Source organism: Aphelocoma coerulescens, chromosome 2, assembly GCF_041296385.1.
Source record: "Aphelocoma coerulescens isolate FSJ_1873_10779 chromosome 2, UR_Acoe_1.0, whole genome shotgun sequence".
In the NCBI taxonomy this organism is placed as follows: domain Eukaryota; kingdom Metazoa; phylum Chordata; class Aves; order Passeriformes; family Corvidae; genus Aphelocoma; species Aphelocoma coerulescens.
In genome coordinates this window covers 119,611,737-119,630,531 of record NC_091015.1, presented here as the reverse complement: position 1 = coordinate 119,630,531, position 18,795 = coordinate 119,611,737, and the positions used below count along the sequence as shown (strand labels likewise).

General features: G+C 40.2%; 2 protein-coding genes across 2 annotated transcripts in view; one reads left to right on the top strand and one right to left on the bottom strand.

Moving 5' to 3' along the window:
- Window positions 1-1,557, top strand: part of NPC1 (NPC intracellular cholesterol transporter 1) — a 27,076-nt gene extending 25,519 nt beyond the window's left edge. Inside the window, exons 24-25 of the mRNA XM_069004614.1 lie at window positions 116-278; window positions 938-1,557. Coding sequence (XP_068860715.1) covers window positions 116-278; window positions 938-1,020 — 246 coding nt within the window. The 3' untranslated portion in view covers window positions 1,021-1,557. The remainder of the gene's footprint in view (window positions 1-115; window positions 279-937) is intronic.
- On the bottom strand, window positions 1,463-18,795 carry RMC1 (regulator of MON1-CCZ1). Its single transcript, XM_069004615.1, has 20 exons — window positions 18,532-18,795; window positions 15,886-15,962; window positions 14,482-14,566; window positions 14,040-14,096; window positions 12,857-12,943; window positions 11,096-11,236; window positions 9,424-9,527; window positions 8,864-8,953; window positions 8,112-8,217; window positions 6,735-6,846; window positions 5,686-5,730; window positions 5,215-5,268; window positions 4,783-4,911; window positions 4,325-4,431; window positions 3,485-3,604; window positions 3,209-3,286; window positions 2,945-3,049; window positions 2,790-2,858; window positions 2,417-2,642; window positions 1,463-1,650 (listed from the first exon to the last, which is right to left on the bottom strand). The coding sequence occupies exons 1-20, from the start codon at window positions 18,742-18,744 to the stop codon at window positions 1,571-1,573; spliced, it is 2,085 nt and encodes a 694-aa protein (XP_068860716.1). The 5' UTR covers window positions 18,745-18,795; the 3' UTR covers window positions 1,463-1,570.

Sequence of the window (18,795 nt, the reverse complement as noted above, 5' to 3'; positions counted from 1 at the left end):
ATACTACGTATAGGAGCTTTAGATTACACAGAAATCTTACCAAATGCTACATACTTGAAGGGAATGGATTACTTAAAGCTCTACTTACCACTTAAAACACTTTTTTTATTGCCAGGTTTTCAGTGGTATCACACTGACCAAATTTGGAGGAATTGTAGTATTGGCTTTTTCCAAATCTCAAATCTTCAAGATATTCTACTTCAGGATGTATCTAGCTATGGTTGTGCTGGGAGCAACACATGGACTGATATTTCTTCCAGTTCTCCTTAGTTACATAGGTAAGATGTGACAGTCTGCTCTATACCACGCTTCAAACAAAAATAGCTGTCTGTGGACTTTCCATGCCATGGAAAGGACTGCAGAGATGAAAAGCAGCACTTAAATGTGCCCCTCTCATCCAAGGTGCCTGTGTTTTGGAAAGCAAAGGCTGACTGGTGGCACTGTAAGCTCACTGTGGTGGGCTTGCTGAACTGCAGCAAGGATAGCCTGCCCCATGTGGCTGCACTTTGCTGCGCTTTGTGAAAGTGGCTGCTGGGTCCCTGTGGCCCCCAGAGAGCAGCATGATCAGCGTGTTTCAACCTGGGGATGGGATGGAGGGTGGAAGTAACAAACCTCCCGTGGACACTGTTCCTGCATTTGCAGAAACAATCTTGCCTTGCAGGGAGGATGGTCCAAGCACTGTCCTCTTGAATTTGGAAATGCACATGTATAGTGTAGTCCTTAAAGGTAGACTTAACCCCATTAAGTAAGGCTCAGTTTAAGACTGGTGGGGATTCATCTACCACTGCCCTTGTTGCTGCTGAGAGTTATTAACAGCTGAGCAGAAGCACATTTCTGAATGTTAAGATGGACCTAGACAGGAAGATCATGCATGCTTCCTGATGACTGATCAGCTGCAATGTGGAGCTTTTGGATAACTCTGTTCTCTCTCACTCAGGCCCATCAGTAAATAAAGCTAAAACTCGTGCTGCACAAGAGAGGACCAGAGGCACAGAACGGGAGAGACTCCTCTACTTCTAGTTTTTAACAGTGTTCAGTGGACTCCTTGAACTGTGGCTTAGGCCCAGCTCTTAAGAACTGAAGCGCAGCAATGTTCTATGACTATCACACTGTAACCACCACAGACTTGACTCCTGCACAGATTCAACTAGAAGATACCAGCTGCAGCTTTGGACATAGCTTTAAACTCAGGAAATGCTAAGTGTGGCTCAAGTAGCAGTATTACTAGATGTGTTAATAATATTACTAAAACACTTCTGTTTTCAAGAGGTTGCATCTTTTTCCTCCAGAAACCTAAACCAGCTGTAGTGAGAGTTGAATAGCATTTTGTCAATGAAATTGAGGTGATGTGTATGAGAATGGACTGCTAAACTACTGACACTAATTTTAAATGCAGGTCAATGCAATTTTTGTCTCTATTTTTAGGGGGAAGCCATCACAAGTTGTAATATTTTTAGTACTATTTGCCAAAATGTCTTGTATATACTTTATTATAAAATAGCAATTTTGTAGTCCAAAAATCTACTTAAATGCAATAAATTAAGTTTATACATTTCAGTGGAAGAGTCTTTCAGAATGTTGTGGGTTTCATGAGAGCTTGTTCTCCAAAAACTTGTTTGAAGAAGGTGACATGTTCTTCACAGTGCTCACCTAAGGCAGGGGCAAAATAAAAGTTAATGTTCACTTTACAACTCAGAAGCCAAGAGCCAAGATTGTGTAGTTTCACTTACCTTAATTTATTGGTACTAACTCTTATCTTTAACGTGTTTGAGTACAGGAGTTGAACAAATAGAAAGCACTGGAATACTGAGGTATTTCCAGTTCTGTGACTGTCATTCTTGAAGTGAAGCAGATATTTGATCTAGTTTCTGTATCTAGTTCATGTATCTAACCAGCAGCTTCACAGCCATGAGAGCCCTTTACTGTCAAGATACAAGAGCTTGGGGTGGGATTCTGTGCCAACAGAATGTCTGGTGATTGCAAACATGTTGCTGGTGCAAAAGTTTGGCTTGGCTTTTAAAGGAAGAAGAACTGTAGCATAAAACAGGGCTTGAATTTTTTGTAATTAGTGGAAATAGACAACTGAACTCAAAGGTTTCCCAACCTGGTTGCTGACTTCAGGAGAAAGCACTAATTGGAGATAATGGTTCTGCTAAGCTAAGCAGTGAGAGCAGCTGCAAGTCAAACAGGTTCATCTGCGAGTTTATATTTAGCTCAGCCTCTTTACTCCTGGGTGCAGCAGACAAAGGAGTAAGACAAGTTAATGTGGAACTGTGCTTAAAGGTGGGTACAAAACATAGGCTAAAAAGTACCATGAGTTTTATCTTCTAATACAGGCTCAACTGGATTGGAAATGAAACAAGTCTTAGTTGTGTTTGTACAACTGAGTATCTTGGTCAACCTGCTTATTGCTTACCTGGTGTGAAGCTGGGGTTTCCCCGTAACCGCTGGTTTCTTTGCTCAAAGAATCGGAATATGGTGTAGAAAAGCATCTCATCCTCTGCTTGTTTCGCTGCATCGAGGAATTTGCGGGCTGAAATGCTGTCGTGTCCTCCAATACCCCTGATGAATCTCAAGGCAGCCAAAACTTGGTGTTTGGACAACAGAACTTCCACTATTTCATCATTTGCTGTGGAAAGCCTCTGTGAAGTCAATCACAGCTGTAAGACAATGCTTCCAATGCATGCAAATGACTGATGTTAGTTAGTCACCTCAAACCTGGTCAGGGATGCTGTTTGACCAGTCTAACCCCCATCTGACGTGGAGTTACTAGAGTGAGAAGTGCTTACTTTTAACATGTCCAGTGAGAGCTGATGTGCAGGAGGGTAAATGCTTTCCAGGGACAGTAAGAGACAAGCCTAGGGCAAAAGTAGGAAATAACCTTAAAATTCTGAAGACTTCTCACCTCCCTCACTAGCTTGTTGGAGCTACTTGTCTTACATACCAAAGGCTTTGAGTCACTGAGCACATGGTACTGCAGAAACTGATGGAGCATGTAGAACAAGTTGTGTTGAACAAGGGTTTTGATAACCAGCTCATACAAGTAGTGCTGTGAATGTAGGAAGAAGACAATGAAAGGTATGTCTCTAACATATATATGTTTTTATAATCTAAAAGTCAGTATTGTATAGGACTTACACATGTGACCAAGACTGGACTTCCCCCATTCATGGAATGGGGCAATGTACTTAGCACATACGTGATTTACCTGAACTGCAATCTGGAACTGGTTGAGAGAGCGAATGTATTCCATCAAGACAGCTATAGTGAACTTATGGGGTGCTTCCTGGACAAGGAAGAAAGTGTTAGTGGGAACTTGCATAGCTTCTCTGTTAATAACCCCATAAGAATGGGCATTAAAATACCCTAATCCTAACAAAGCTTCCTGCAGCCAATTTCAAGCAGTCAACTTAAGTTGGCTGCTCTGATACTGCTACCAAATTAGCCCTTTAAATTATTTAATTAGCCCTTAAACTTAACTTACCTTCTTTTCTGTAAAAACAGATAAAACATGTGTGTACATATCAGACTGGTCAATAACTGCTTGAGTGCGGACAGGACGTTTCAGGAGTGGATTACTTCTACTCAGGCCTGTTTCTACCACCTAGGAGAAAACAAAGTCTTTTAAAAAGAAAACTGTAGTGTTGTAGTACAGTTCAAAGTCAGTCACACTTGTACAGACTGTTTTCTGTTTCAAACATAACTATAAATGTTTTGTTAACAAGGAAATTCATATCTGTGGTCACATTATATTAGATGCATTTTGTTCAGTAGGGCTTTCATATTAAATTTAAAACTGCTCTTTAAAGTTATATAAATACAGCTGCTCTTATATACCTCAGAGCCAGGAGATGAATCAAACTAACTACACTGCCCCAGGCCCTCAGGCTTCGAAGAGTTTTGAGTATGTGACTACTCTGAGCTAGTGCTCGAATTGGGTATTTTAACAGAACTAACTGCGAGGTATCAGGACTGCCTGTGTTATGCCACGATACAGTGTGCAGTGAAATCAGTGCTTTGGAAACCAAGGTAGTAGTTACTGATTCACAGTTGCTTTTTCAGCTTCTCCCTTCTCTCTGCTTTCAAGCACTGGGGTATATTAACTCATCACTCTGGAGATGAGCTATGCAGCACCTGCCACACAAGTGTCAAGTGAGGATCATTTTGCACAGTAGACTTTTACTGGGAGCCTGAGGCAGTCAGGACCTTTTGAGGTGAGCCTAAATCTCCTAAGTAGAAAGGAGCATGCCTGCACCTTCATGCCACCTGAGAAGCAAACAGCATTGTCCTGTCTCTGTAAGCCACTATAGCTAACATGGTTTACCATAGTATAGCTTTGCTCAGCTTCCAAGTACTTCTTGTATTCATGATTCAGTTTGTCAAAAACAGTTGCAATCACAGATAGTGATCCTCTTTCTGGCTCACTGAGCACTGAAAAGATAAAAAGAAGAGCTGTGAGAAGAAGTAACCAGGGGCTTGAATGTGCCTTTTTCAAAAGGTGATCTCTATTCTGTACTTAATTTTAAACTTTTATGAAACACTTTCAATCATGTCAGGTATATTTGAATTGAATTGGTGGGGGGCAAGGGGGGAAAGTTAATTTTTTCATGCTGCTAAATTCCTTTAGAATAGTGACTGAGGGTAGTTGGGGCAAATGACATCCCACAGGACCAAGGTTGCTTCAGGGGTGATCTCAAACCTAAAACTAGCTTAGCTAACTTGGGTGAGTATGAATAAGCAGTTTTGTACTTTCAAGATACAGACAACACACTTGAAACTTACTTTGAGAGCATACAGACAGGATAACCATTTTGCATTCTTTTCTCTGGAGAAGGAAATCCATTAGTTTTCCTTTATCTAGCAAGAGGTTAACTACAGGTTCAAGTTTCACCTGAAGACTCCAGAGGTAACCTTGATTTGAAGGAGTAAACAAAGTGAATTGCCTTGTACAGTATAGCCTAGACATACAATTTTTCCACCCTTAAATGAACACAAATCTAGATTATTTGCCTTTCTAAGCCTGTATTTTAGAGCAGCATTACCCTTGAAAAGTTGTAGAGATAGCATCATCCTCAGTTATCACTACCAAGAGTAATCAACTCAGCAGCTGTACCTAATAAGCCACTTAAGTTTTAAGCTGCTTTGTGCACTGAAAGTGCACACCCTAGGCCCCCTGATAATGAATACTGTAGAGTCCAAGAGCTCACCACTTACCTTCACTTGCACTGATGATAATATCAGGTTGAAAGACAATCCAAGAAGAAGAATCTAAATGTTAAAGTTTTAACATCCATATTAACATTGATTCTAAACTGTTTCTCCTGAACTCACATTACTGTAGAGAAGCAGATCCCATTAACATACTTTCATTTACTGTCACTTTTGCTTCTGAAGTTTTGAACCATGTTCTTGGAATGATACCTGCAATCTTACAATGTACTTATTCAATAATTTCATACACTTATCTCAAATAATCAGGAAATGTGGTATTATACTAGACTTCAGTGTTTACAACTCTGTGAAAGCATTATGAGGCTATTATGAAGTATATTATTTTGTCTTGAAGTACATGTGCATAATTGGCTAAAACTGCTCTGTTAAGGAACCAAGGTAGCAAATGCTCCCTTCTTCCCTGCTTGATACTTAGAATGAAGTTTTTACTTTTTGAGAGGATTTAAAGGATACAGAGTTTACATGGAACAGGAGCCTGACTTGTCACAGAAGCTGGGCCTGCAGAAAAAATAACATCTGGTGAAGAGCAGTAGTACTCTGGCAACTCTCCTATATTGAAAAGGCAACTATGGATTTTAACACTGTAGCATGCAGTCACAAAGAGAGACCCATTTGTGTAGCCAGATCTACAAAGAAAATCTGACACTGAGAAGGCAAACAAATCCTTCAAAACATGACTCTCTTGTTTTTCAGCCAAGTTGAAATAATGCATGCATAAATATTCCAGCTCTAGTACTGTAATTCTAAATACACAGACTCCATTTGCTGTATTTAAATGTATACTCTTTAAAAGGAGCAGTGGTTTGCACAGTCTGATCCTAACCTTTGTTTAATACAGGTCTCCACCTGCAGATTTATCATACTTGCTATCAGATGTTAAAGATGTTTTAATATGCAATCTTTTTGTATAGAAGCACCTTTCTCTTCTACAAAGAGAACCTTTCCGCTTTATCATCTGCTACTGAAACTCTGCTCAGACGATTTCTAGTTACTCCCAGCTTGAGGGTCACACTTCTAGGGCTGGAGAACAGAAAGGTAATCCAAGAAGAATCTAAGCATTTAAGTCCTAATACTGATTGTAGCATTACTTCTAAACAGGTCCCAAAGTTGATTCTGAGCTTGTATTGTCTTTCAGCCTCAAACTTCCTAGGTCATGCCATCCTGACTTAAGCCAGAAAAGCATGAAGTGCTTTTGAGCACCCACAAGTTTTGAGAGTCATGGCCAAGAAACTCCCCAAACCCAACAATTTACAAGCAAAGTAAAAGCAAAGTATTATAAGAAGCATGCACCTTAAACAGCAACTCTTCTGTAGTTGGCACACAGTTGGAACACCAACTTATGCTCAATTGCTTCTTACCTTCTTCCTTCCTCACCCTCTCAAATACACATAACTCAAGTGTTAGTAAGCAGCTTCCTAAAACCTGAAGCACTCCTGTATGGGAGCTGTTACATTTAAGTACTCTTGCTAAGTGTTAGGTTATTCATTATATAGTGGTTCTACCTGCTACAGGTATTTGATAGGGTTGTATTGATCGAGGTGGAAGTACAAACTGATGGATGGTTGTGGAGCCATCAAATTCTCCTTTTAGCTTGATGTCAAATATAACTGAAGTCTGCAATTAAAAAGAGGAAATTAGTATTCACGAATGTGAATCACCACCCATTTACATGCATTCAGTCTGCTTTTCACATTTCCATCTTGTATTCTCTGTTAGAATTACAGAATAGTTGGGGTTGGAAGGGATGGACTTGGGTGATGACATCTTTCACTGATCAGGCTCCTCAAGGCCCCACCCAGCCCGGCCTTGAACACTTTTGGTGATGGGGTATCCTGTTAAAGGGTCTCACCACCCACAGGGTAAAAATTGCTTCCCTGCATCCCATCTAAATCTATCCCCCTTTGGTCTAAAACCACTGCCCCTGGAACTGTCATTACAGGCCCTGGTAAAAAGACACCTGACTTTGACACTGCTTAGTCATGGATACAACATTTTCCTCCCAGTTTCTAGTATCTTCCTATGATATTCTCATACTTCTACCATTCAGTCTTGTTCAACTCACGTCACTAACACTTCTACCCAGTATGGACCACCATGGAAAGCAACTTGCTTTCAGTGCCAGTGAAACTTCAGTTACTGGTGTCTCCCAAAGCCAAAGGGAGTAATGTTTTCTGGGTTTCTATAGTCATGTTTATACCTTGACCAAAATGCTGGGGAGAAAGTGCTCTGGGTTAAATGCTAATGAGTAGAATTAACATGAAATATAAATGAAACATCAATTAATCCTCCTAAGGAGGTAACACGCCCCAGTTCTTGAAGTTGTCCAAGAGAACACAATACAAGAAGTCCAAGCCTTTACCCAAGTTAAGAGCAAAGTATCACTTTAGCTTAACCACTGACCAAGCCTTGCTACTGGGGCTACAGACAAGGAAGGTTTACCTGTGGTAAGACAAGAAGGTTTGTGTTCATACAAGTTTTTACAGATCCAGGCATTCAAACTAAAGGAGCCTAAGTCTGTGTCATAGAAACATTATCATTCAAATATGAGAAGTTTCCCAGGATTAATAATTTAGTATCCAATTTAATTCTACCTCTTTGTATAATGCCTTAAAAGCCTACACAGTGCAGCAGCAAAGCATCAGAAGAAACTGACAAGAAGCAAGAACAGTGTAAAAAGAAAGCAGGCATTACCAACAACCCTGATTGAATCTCTTACAGTGTTATGGTTTTGTTCCTGCAAATACTCTGGCTTTTGGCAAAGCTAAGAATATAGAAATATAATTTCTAGAGTGTTACTAAAACCTGCCTGTAACTTCTCAAAGTTACGGCACAATATTATATATATTATATATTTTATATATAATATAAATAAATCAGACCTCAGTATCCTGATGATGTACTACCACCAAGTTATCCACTACATTCAGTGCAAACTTCCCAGTTCTGTTCAGCTTTAAAATATGTGTCTTCTTACAGGAGCCCTCTCTATGGAAACAAAGAGAAATGAGAACTGGTCAACAAGCCTGTTTAGACTATAAAAGATGTGGTTTTGTCCTGGTTTTGCTGGGACCCAGTTTATTTTCTTCCTAGGAGCTGGTACAGTGCTGTATTTTGGATTTAGTATGAGAAAAATATTGATAAGACACTGATGTTTTAGCTGTTGTGAACAGAGCTTACTCTACGTCAAGGACTTCTTTGTTTCCCATGTTCTGCCAGCAAGCAGCTGTGCAAGGAGCTGGGAGGGAGCAGGGCCAGGACAGCAGACCTGAACTGGCCAAAGGGATATTCCATACCTTAGGACATCATGCTGAGTAAATAAACTGGGGGAAGTGGGCCAGGAGGCACAGATCAGTGCTTGGGACAGGCTGGGCGGTGAGCAACTGTTATTGTGCCACTTGCTTTTTATGGGTTTTATTCCCTCCTCCACCCCCTTTTCATTACTACTACTAGTTTTTACTTTATTTCACTTATTAAACTGTTCTTATCTCAACCCATGAGTTTTACCTTTTGGTGCCCCTGCCACCAGGGGTTTGGGGGAGCAGCTGGTGGTACTTAGTTGCCAGCTGGGATTAAACCACAACACCCTGACACAGATGGGAACTGCCACTAATGTTCTTCATTCTGCTCTTACCTGGGTAGGTGATAGAGCACTACTTCTGCTCCTGTACTGTTGGAAGTCCTTGAGTGATGCCTCAAATAGAGAACATAAAGCTGCCCGTATCTAACAAGACAACAGGATTAAAGCATTATTTTCAATTAAAAGCTCTACCAATCTCTTAGAGCCATGCATTTTATCCTAAAAGAAGAGATGAGATTACCTAAGTCAGGTGATAATTTAATTAAAAGTGAAAGACTAAAACAGTACTTGATAAATCACAATGCACGACCTATACCCATGCAAGTTAAGCATCTGTGAACGATTCCTCTATCAAAATATCAACTAAAAAATGAAACATTCTCTAAACTTCTGTGGTAATCAGGAACAATTTCATGTAAGACTTCTCCATTTCCTTCCCCTCCCCACCTTGCCCCAAGAGGGTTGTTTAGATGCTTTGTTCAAGGCAGTAACTGAAGTGCAATAGTACTGCTAAAACAAGAAACAAGTGCAAGCATCGTATTGTTTTTGTCTTCTCCCAGAATTCCCAAACTGTCCCACCTTCCCAAGAAAGACCTGATGAGTAAGATACATACATTGTAGCCATAGCAATATCTCTTTCAGAAAGGCTGAGCTTGGATGACTTGGGTGCTGCAGGTAACTCAATTTCAAATTTTGATAGCTTTGACATGGTCCCACTCTGTTAAACAGCAAAACAAGAACTGTCACGACCGGAACCAGACGGGGCCGAGCCGCGTTTCCCGAACGCTGTATCACCAGCGCCCCCACGAGGCGAAGGGCGGCCATAGTCCGAAAGAAAGGGTTTGCGCGTTCTTCACCAAAAAAACCCCAAGCGATTTTTAACACACTTCCGTAACTTCAGGAGCTTTACCGTCTTGATTGTATAACTCCAGCTACAAAAATATTTCTATTTTAATTAAGTCAAGACAAATTTGTATGCAAATCCCATGTACAACTGGTCTGGAGAACTCAAAAGAGCAGTTCTCTTAACTTACATTCCCTCTTCCAGAAAAGTATATGCTCCTACTTAAATAAAACTGCTGGAAGCAGAAAATATCACTACCTCCTACCATTCATAGTCTCCTTACAGCATACCCCTTCTCCTACCCAAGGCTTCCTCTCTCCTCTTCCTCTTTTCTACGGAATTTATATTTAAGCAAGTTTTCAGAGTTTCCCAAGTTTCTACTGAAATTCACTTCCCATTCTTACTGGTTCATTCTTGAGTGTGAAGTGTGAATACTACAGAACTATTTCCTTTGCTAGATCTCTATTTGCAAATATTATTTCAGTACAGGACCTTTCTCAGGAGATCTTTAAATATTACATTCTGAACACAAGATAAAAATTATTTAGCTTCAAGCTACAACTTGACACAAATTGTGAAGGAGGGGGAACCATAACCTAAGACGTTCAAAAGAAAACTGGGAGAGGCTAGTAGGTTCCTCCCAGCCACCTAAGGGAACATCAATTCAGGATGCCGTACAGACCCTACACAAGATTAATACAAACCAGAAAACCCATGTGAATAAGCTGCCTTTTAATCTCTTTACCCTTAAACTGCCACAGAAATCTTCCTAATCCATTCATAGGAGCAAGACAAATGCTGTAGTTCCTTTCTTCATTTTTAAAATCACCTGACTGCATCATTAACTTAAAACAGATTCTAGTTCTCACAACACACTTTTTCCAAGGTAAAATGAAAAATATTTTCCCAGTAAGTGTTGCCCACAGGGAAGAAGACCAAAAGAAATAACTACTGTAGACAAAGCCCTCTCTTGGCTTGGGACAACAGTTGTGCTATCTTTTTTCTTTATCTCTTTATCATCCAGTCATGTTTGGAAGGTTATAATTATAATCACAAGTGAAAGGCCCCTATTTGTTCTTTATCATACTACAGAGAGCAAATGTTCATATTAAAAGTAAATCATAAATACCTATTTAAGTGAAAAAAATTCTCTTTAAAGACATCGAAGTTGTAAAATATTTTAGTCACCAATTTTTTCTTTCCTTTCTCAAGGTCAACTGTCCAGCCTTGTCTGGACACACTGCTTTTCAAAGAGCATGTAAGAAAGGGTGAATTACCTAATTTTAAGCCATCACCTAGGAAATACCTTACAGATTTGCTTATTGTTATACAAGGATGTGAACACATGCACCTCTTGGAAGAAATTCAAGCAATAGAATATTTGGATGAAGAAGCAGTTTAAGAAAAAATTAAAATGAAAAGTTTGGAACACATCCCTTTACCTTAAAATAGAATGGCTGCAGGACATTGCCAAGGACAGTGGTTGAAAGGAGGATAACAGAGCTCTCTGGACAATACATGTACCAATTGACATTAATACTCTGATTCTTCAGAAGCTTTAAACTTCGTTTCTCTGGCAATACCTGGAAGCACAGAATATTAGCATTATGTTACCACCAGTATTCCAACAGCATAAATGATAATGCACGGGAGCAAGGAATGTTAAGTGAGAAACAGTTAAGTGTAAAGAAATTTACCATGCTAGAATTAAACATCAGAAACCTGGCAATTATGGCTTAGGCCCCACCTTACTGTAGCTAAGGAAATAAAACACATCAAATCCTAATGAGCTCAAAGGTGCTGTGTTTTCCCACTCATCCAGATCTGGGTATACATTCTGTGCACAATGGAGAAAACACCTAGCTTGAAACTGATGACTTAAGAGGTCTCCTAGACACAAAGACTGGACAGGAGTAAAAGAATAAAATAGGTATTTATTTGAAAGGCCTCCAAAGGTACCCCCTGGGGCCAGAGGCTATTGCCAAGATGGACCCCAAGATGGACGGCAGGTCACGAGTTCTTCACACCTTTATAGGTTTGGTTCATTTGCATATCAGGGTTAATTCTCCAATTAAAGCTTCAGTTCAATGATGTAATTTCCCCTCTGCTGGCCCCCCTTAGAGGCTCTTTGGATTATACTTTTTGGGCCTAGGATGGTCTGGGTGACCTTGGAGAGCAGGCCTGGAGAGGCTTTGTTATGTCTACCTAGCACAAGTGAACAGAAATTAGCAAGCTACAAGAAACCTCAGAGCTACACTCTAAACAGTACAGAATCAGGAAAATATAAAAGTTAAAACCTAGGCATCAAAACAACTAGTGAAGTTTTATCAAAAAGTTCTTCTTACAATATTCTTACTGCCTTCACAGCTTCCTTAATCTTTTATAGTTTAAGAACTAAGTATATAAACCAATTCTCTTCATTTTAAGGGCATAAATATCCTCCCTTTAAAAAGACACTTGATTTGGTCCTTTTACCTGCATGGTTGACATTCATAATCCTTTCAGGTGCTAAGTATATATCTTCCCCTTTGATCAGCAGGAAATAATGCTGCTTTTTCAGTTACTTTCTTTAGTATTAGTTATTAGTAAGTGTAATTCTTAGAAACATTGTGTCTTAGCTCCAGGATTGAAATTATTGGGAAGTGCACAACTTTTTTTTTTTGGAAGTGTTTAAATATCCCTCATCATGAATGTCAGAATTGGTTATTTATTCGTAAGACATCTTTAAAAACATATCCAAAGGTAATTACACAGAGGAACTCAATGAGATCAACACAGAAGAAACTCTTCTGCAAATTGCAGCTATTCTAGCTAGTCAATTATTTGTTCTTTGCCACCTTTTAAGCATTTACACATCTTCCCCAATGCTGATTTGTTTTGCATGAAGTGGTATTTCACATTAGATTTAAATATTCATTTCCATACAAGCCAAGAGCATCTCTTAATCTAAGAGCTCTCAAGGCCTAGTTGAGTACTCCTTTATACAAGGTTTTAAAACCTGTAAATGATAAATTTGCTCTGCCCTAAAAATGTATTCTTCTCAAAAAAAATTTAAAATTGTAGTCTGAAAACAAAATGGCAGAGGTTTTTTTTTAACCAGTACACTTTCTCAATTACTGAGACAAGAAAAAAATTCAAATATGCTGTCACAAATTTACATTTTCAAGTCTCTAAGCATGTCCTACAGGAGTTATTTGTATTACCTGGTAGAATTCAATTCCTTGATCTGTGATGAAGACAATTTCTGTAGAACTCGTCCAGCAGAATCCTAGAATATTGGCATTCTTTGTCTTTTAACAAACAAGCAAACAAACACTCTTTTACTTGGAAAAATTAACTATTCAGATAAGCTAATACTACTAAATGAAGAACACGAGACCAAAGGCAATTTAGGTATCCAATCTCTGGAGTTAATAACTTTTGGCCAACCAGACACCCAGCATGCATCAGTTGCTTTTATAAAGCATTCCAAAACTACATATGAACACAACTACTGCATAACCTGGATTTTTGGCAGCATGTAAGATTTACAAGTTTATTACACGATCAAGTTTTGTTTTCACCCTAGAGGAAACTAAGTTCCTCTGCTTCAAACTCTACTGCCAATTCAACCAGTTCCTGATATGAAAAGCAGGGAGAGATGTTTAGAGAAACCAAAAACAAAGTGGAAAACTTTGCCATGACTTCACTCAGAATCTACTACTATTACACTCAGAAGTTTCATTACCATAAAGGTTTTGCCAGAATGGTTTACTTAAACTCATAGTCCTAAATAATGAAGCAGACAGTGCTTCAGCTTTAAAGACTACAGGGATAAAGGGATCTGTGCAAATCAGACGTATAAAAATTTACTTTAGCATTCTATTACCCCCAAATGTAATTTGTTTTAGTTAAAAGTTGGAAAATACCAAACAATGACAATGGTACTTGTTTCTGGTAAAATAATAATCAAAACATTAGAAAGATTGTTTAAAAATACCAAACATAGTACAAAAACTAGTGAAAGCTTACTATTACTGCTTAGTGACATTAGGATAAAACATCCACATTAACATATCTGGCACTAATATAATCACTGTCCACTGCTTCTGTATCATCAGCACTTTGTCTCTTCTCCTTACCAAACCTTGACATTTGTTGCCTTCACAGCATTTCTGCTTCCTCTAGGAAACAATTACATTCACAAGACAGGGAAGTTTTTCATGGTGTTGTTAATACTTGTATGTTCACCTCAGTTTAGGGAGACAGTAGTGACTACATATCTCATTTCCTTGATATTAGTGTTTTGAAAGGTACCTCAATTAGTTCTCTTGTAGAGTAGAGGTCACCAGCCTAACTAACTTTAGAGTTTCACTTAAGCATATAAGCTTGGGACATTTAACTCACCTTACACTCCTGTGTATATTCTAGCTGAGGACTATCTGGAATAAAATTCAAAAAATCCTGCAAAAACACCCATTAAGTGTATTAGCAATTATGAAGAACAGACAAAATACTCACATAGATACAAAAGAATAGATATTAGTTTATCAAATTGTTTTGGATGAGATAGATATAGATACAGATATATGAAAAACTTGGCTTATATTCCCCTCCACCCTTGCCAGAGAATTCTTTATAGAAGTTGGCTCCCCCTTACACTTTTCCTTAAATGATGACACTAGCAAGAAAACAATGCTGCCTGTCCAGCCTCTCAGGATGATGGAGAAATTTTCACTAGAGTGTTTTTAGCCAACAGACTTCTTGAACATTTGTCTCAGAGACTTCTACTCTGGAAGTAGATGATTTCCAGCTCCAATTCCCTAGCTGCAGGGTGTAGGTTTCTTACCACACTCTTCAAAGTTCTCTGCACAGCCAGGATCTTGTTCCCCAAGGAAAATTTGATACACTTCACTTCTCCTTTGTCCTCCATCCTGTACAGAAAGAAACACAAGTTATGGAAATATTATCTAAAATAGTTTCTTAAAGAATACACCCTCAAAAAAGACAATGAAAGAGGAAAAAAAGTGCAATGCAAATGCTTCTGAATGCAGATTATTACTCTTGCCTGCCAGTAATGTATTCAAAACCCAGACTGAAAGAATATGGTAGCTCACTCTTCAGAAGTCCTGAACACATCAATTACAGAATCATGGCTAAGGTCACACAAATTAGCACCTGAAATCACTGCAAATGCTCAGTTCTGTTGGCCTGTGATGTGGAACTGGAAAACTTGTGAGACTATCCAAACCTGCATTTTCAGTTCTGTCCCAGTAAGTCTGGAGTTCTGTGACACTCACCAACATCCTGCAACCTGCTCTGTTACTTCCAGAACTACTGCTAGCTGACACAAGCCTCCTTGCTCTCCCATTAGGACACAGCCTCTGGAAGAACTCTGGATGTTAAAGAGAGAGTGAGGCTGTTTTCACACCATTAAAATCAATAAAAATGTATTCTTACCAAACAAGCATCAGCACAATTGGCACAAATAAGGTATATAGCTCCTCCAGCATATGTTATTAAGTCAAGCCAAAGAGAGTGAGACAGCAAAGTATGAAAATAGTGGAACATCATGAAGTTTAGTAAGTATTTTCAGCTCCTTCAGGATTGACAAGTGTAATCAAAGAAAAAAGTAAAATAAACCCAGCAAGACAGGCCCTATGCAATACCCAGGAGATCACAGTAAACACATCTTGATTATAAATTGCTTCATCCATATCTGGATTGATGTGGAATAAAAGAATACTTCCTTACACAGCAGAGTGCAAAGAGCCATCACTCTTAGCAGAGACATATGTAAAATAGTTTACTGTAGTCAAATTCTACAAAAAATGTTTCCACAAGAAATGGAAGACATAGAAGAAGCCAATTTAGATTAAACAAGGAACAGAAGGTGAGAAATGTACATCTAGGTTTGGACATTGTGCTTGAATCACAGGCATAACCTGCTGAACTGTATCCTTGGATAAGTCATTGCTGCCGTAGGAATCACTCTCTCATATGTATAGCGTGTTTTAATAAAAGACTGTTGTTGAAAACAAAAGAAGCTACAGCCTAATTACTTCTTCCCCTCAGAAGACTATAGGGAGGGGAAAGCACACCCCCATAATTGCAAGATTATATCTAAGAGCAAATCAAAATATGATCAGAAACAACTACTTTTAAGTTTTATACCTGAATTACAGTAGATCAGGACAAAGTACCACATAATTCTAAGATTACATGATTCTATCCCAAGATAAAGGTGCCTTACCTGAAGGAAATAGGATTTCTATCTTCCAAACCTTTAACAACAACTCCTGTAGCTCCACCAGATCGAACAGCAAAAACCTACAAAAAAAGTTTTGAACATATTTTTAACTCTTTCAAAGTCATAACCTTCATGTGCTGCCTCTTCTATTAGCCACATCTTTAATTTTTTCTACAAGACACAATTTTTGTTCTTCTGCAGATCTGCCAGTTCACAGAGATAATCTGGAATTCCAAGTTTACTTAGAGTTGTCAGATTGCATGGTACTGCAAGAGTCTTGTAGGCATATTCTGAACTACTGAGCAAGTTAAATTAGTAAAAATCTGATATAAGCCTTTATATTTATATTTTTCTAAGTCAGGTACTAGTAAAAGTATCTGAGACATCAGGGCGTTGTTTAAAGCAAAAAGAAGCTCATCTTGGGGATTGGGAAGAGATGTAACTCAATGACCCAGAAGCTTAATTGTGTCAGAACACGTTATTAAATAGGAATAGTTTAACAGTAACCTGCCGACTTGCAGGTACCTAAGGAGTTTCAGCCAACATGCCCTAGCAACTGAGAATTCCTTCAGCACAACTTCAAATATATGTGTAGAAAACCTGCTACAGATATGACATGTATTGAGCTGGAATAAGATAATATTAAAAAAAAAAAAAAGTCATGCTGTTACAAACTTTACCTAGCTTAGAAAAAGAAAGGCAGAAAAATGCCTTATTGGTACTTGTTGTATGTGCAGCAGCACTAGGCACACAGATCAGGTCTCAGGGTAACAGGGACATTGTTCTGTACTATCAGCCATGCTGCCAGTCTGCTATGCTCAGGCAGGAAATACAGGAGTCAAGACTATAAATTGCAAGCAAATCCACAGCCTTATTAGAATGACAAATACTTAATTTAACTATTTTTGGTTTTAAGTAGATAGAAAATGAAGGCAACACTTAATCTCTGCAAGACGAGAAGATTCCATGGGCAGGTCTCTCACATGGGAAACTGTCATTGAAACGCTGGTTACAAATGATTCAGAGACACAATGGAAATCAAACTATTTAAGCTTAACAAGAAAACACAGACAAATAAATCTACACCAGAAAATATGAAACCTTCAAGTGAGCTCTCAGTTTCTATGTAGTTATATCACACCCACACTATGATACAGTATCTCCCAACAGGGTATTTCAACTGGCCCTCAAAATGTAAGACAATGGATTATAAAAAGAAATAAATGGAAAGTGGCCCAGTGGACTTGGAGGTGCTGGTTGACAGCAGCTGAACGTGAGCCAGCGTGTGCCCAGGTGGCCAAGAAACCAACGGCACCCTGGCCTGGATCAGAAATATTGTGGCCAGCAGGACCAGGGCAGTGATTGTCCCCTTGTACTCGGCACTGGTGAGGCCACACCTTGAATGCTGTGTCCAGTTCAGGGCTCCTCAATTCAGGAAGGACACTGAGGTGCTGGAGCATGTCCAGGGAAAGGCAGTGGAGCTGGGGAAGGGTCTGGAGCACAAGTCCTATAAGGAGTGGCTGAGGGGGCTGGGGATGTTTAGCCTGGAGAAAAGGAGGCTCAGGGGTGACCTTATCACTCTCTACAACTCCCTGAAAGGAGGGTGTAGCAAGCTGGGGGTTCCCCTCTTCTCCCCAGAGACAGAACCAGAGACCATGGCCTTAAGCTGCACCAGGGGAGGTTTATGTTGGACATTAGGAAGAATTTCTTCCCTGAAAAGGTGATTAGACAGTGCAATGGACTGCCCAGGGGGGTGGTGGAGTCACCATGCCTGGAGGTGGTGTTTAAGGGAAGCTGTGGCACTCAGTGGCATGGTCTAGTTGACAAGGTAGTGTTCAGTCAAAGGATGGACTCCATGATGTCAGAGACCTTTTCCAAACCAAATGATTCTGTCATCATTCTGAACAGAGTGCAACAGCAAGAAACACACCCCAGAAATACTGCTCCCTCTCCAAACATGCCACTGATCATGTCCACACACAGGGCAATCCACGACAGCTATATGGGGAAGAAAGCTTGAAGGTTCCAATTCCATGAATGCTGAGGTCAAAGAACGGTTACAGGAATTAGACAGTGAAATGTATCCACATTGGTAAAGCCTCATGACAGGCTGTAGATCTTTTAGCTATACCGAGCTGAACTCTCAGGAGCCCACACAGGTATTAAGGAGAATATGCTTAAAAGCACTAAAGCCAAGAAATGACCGCCTAGGTCTATGCCACAAGGAAAGCTGTAATTATTCACTTTTTAATGAATATATTGAATTTCAAGAATTGAAAGGGGTGTGAAAAAAATCAGGGTAATTAAGCTAAGAGCAAAGTGACAAAGTTTGCCAGTCATGTGGGGACACTTGGAACAGAAAGGAAAAGTGCTGACTCCAATGAATTCCAGAAAGACCTTACGGCAGTGAGAGTAAGGCAGGTGAAATCCAACCTAATAAACTGGTGAAGGGGAAAAAAGCAAACTACCGCCTCTAGCACGGTGACAGGTCCTGAGCCAGCACCCGGCGGGAAAGGGAACAACCGGGCTCGTGCCCGGCAGTCGAGGGAGGGGACGGGAGGAAACCAGAGCCGGGCAGGGAACGAAAGCCAAGCGGGCGAGCAGCAGCGGGCTGGGCTGAGCCCACAGGCCCGGATCCGCGGCCCCCACCTGCTTGTTGGCCTCGTCGAAGAACACGCAGTTCACGGGGTTCGCCTTCTCGAAGTGCACGGGCCGCGCGCACAGCGCCAGGTAGCAGCCGCCGCCCCTCGCTCGGCCCTCGCCTTCTCCTGCTGCTGCTCCTCCCGCCGCCACTGCCGCCGGCGCTCCCGGCGCCTCATCCTCGCCCGGCCCCGGCGCCTCACGGCTCACGGCGGCGGCCATTGCCGACCCCCCGCTCCCGGGCGGCCGCTTCCTGTTTACACTCCCTTCGCG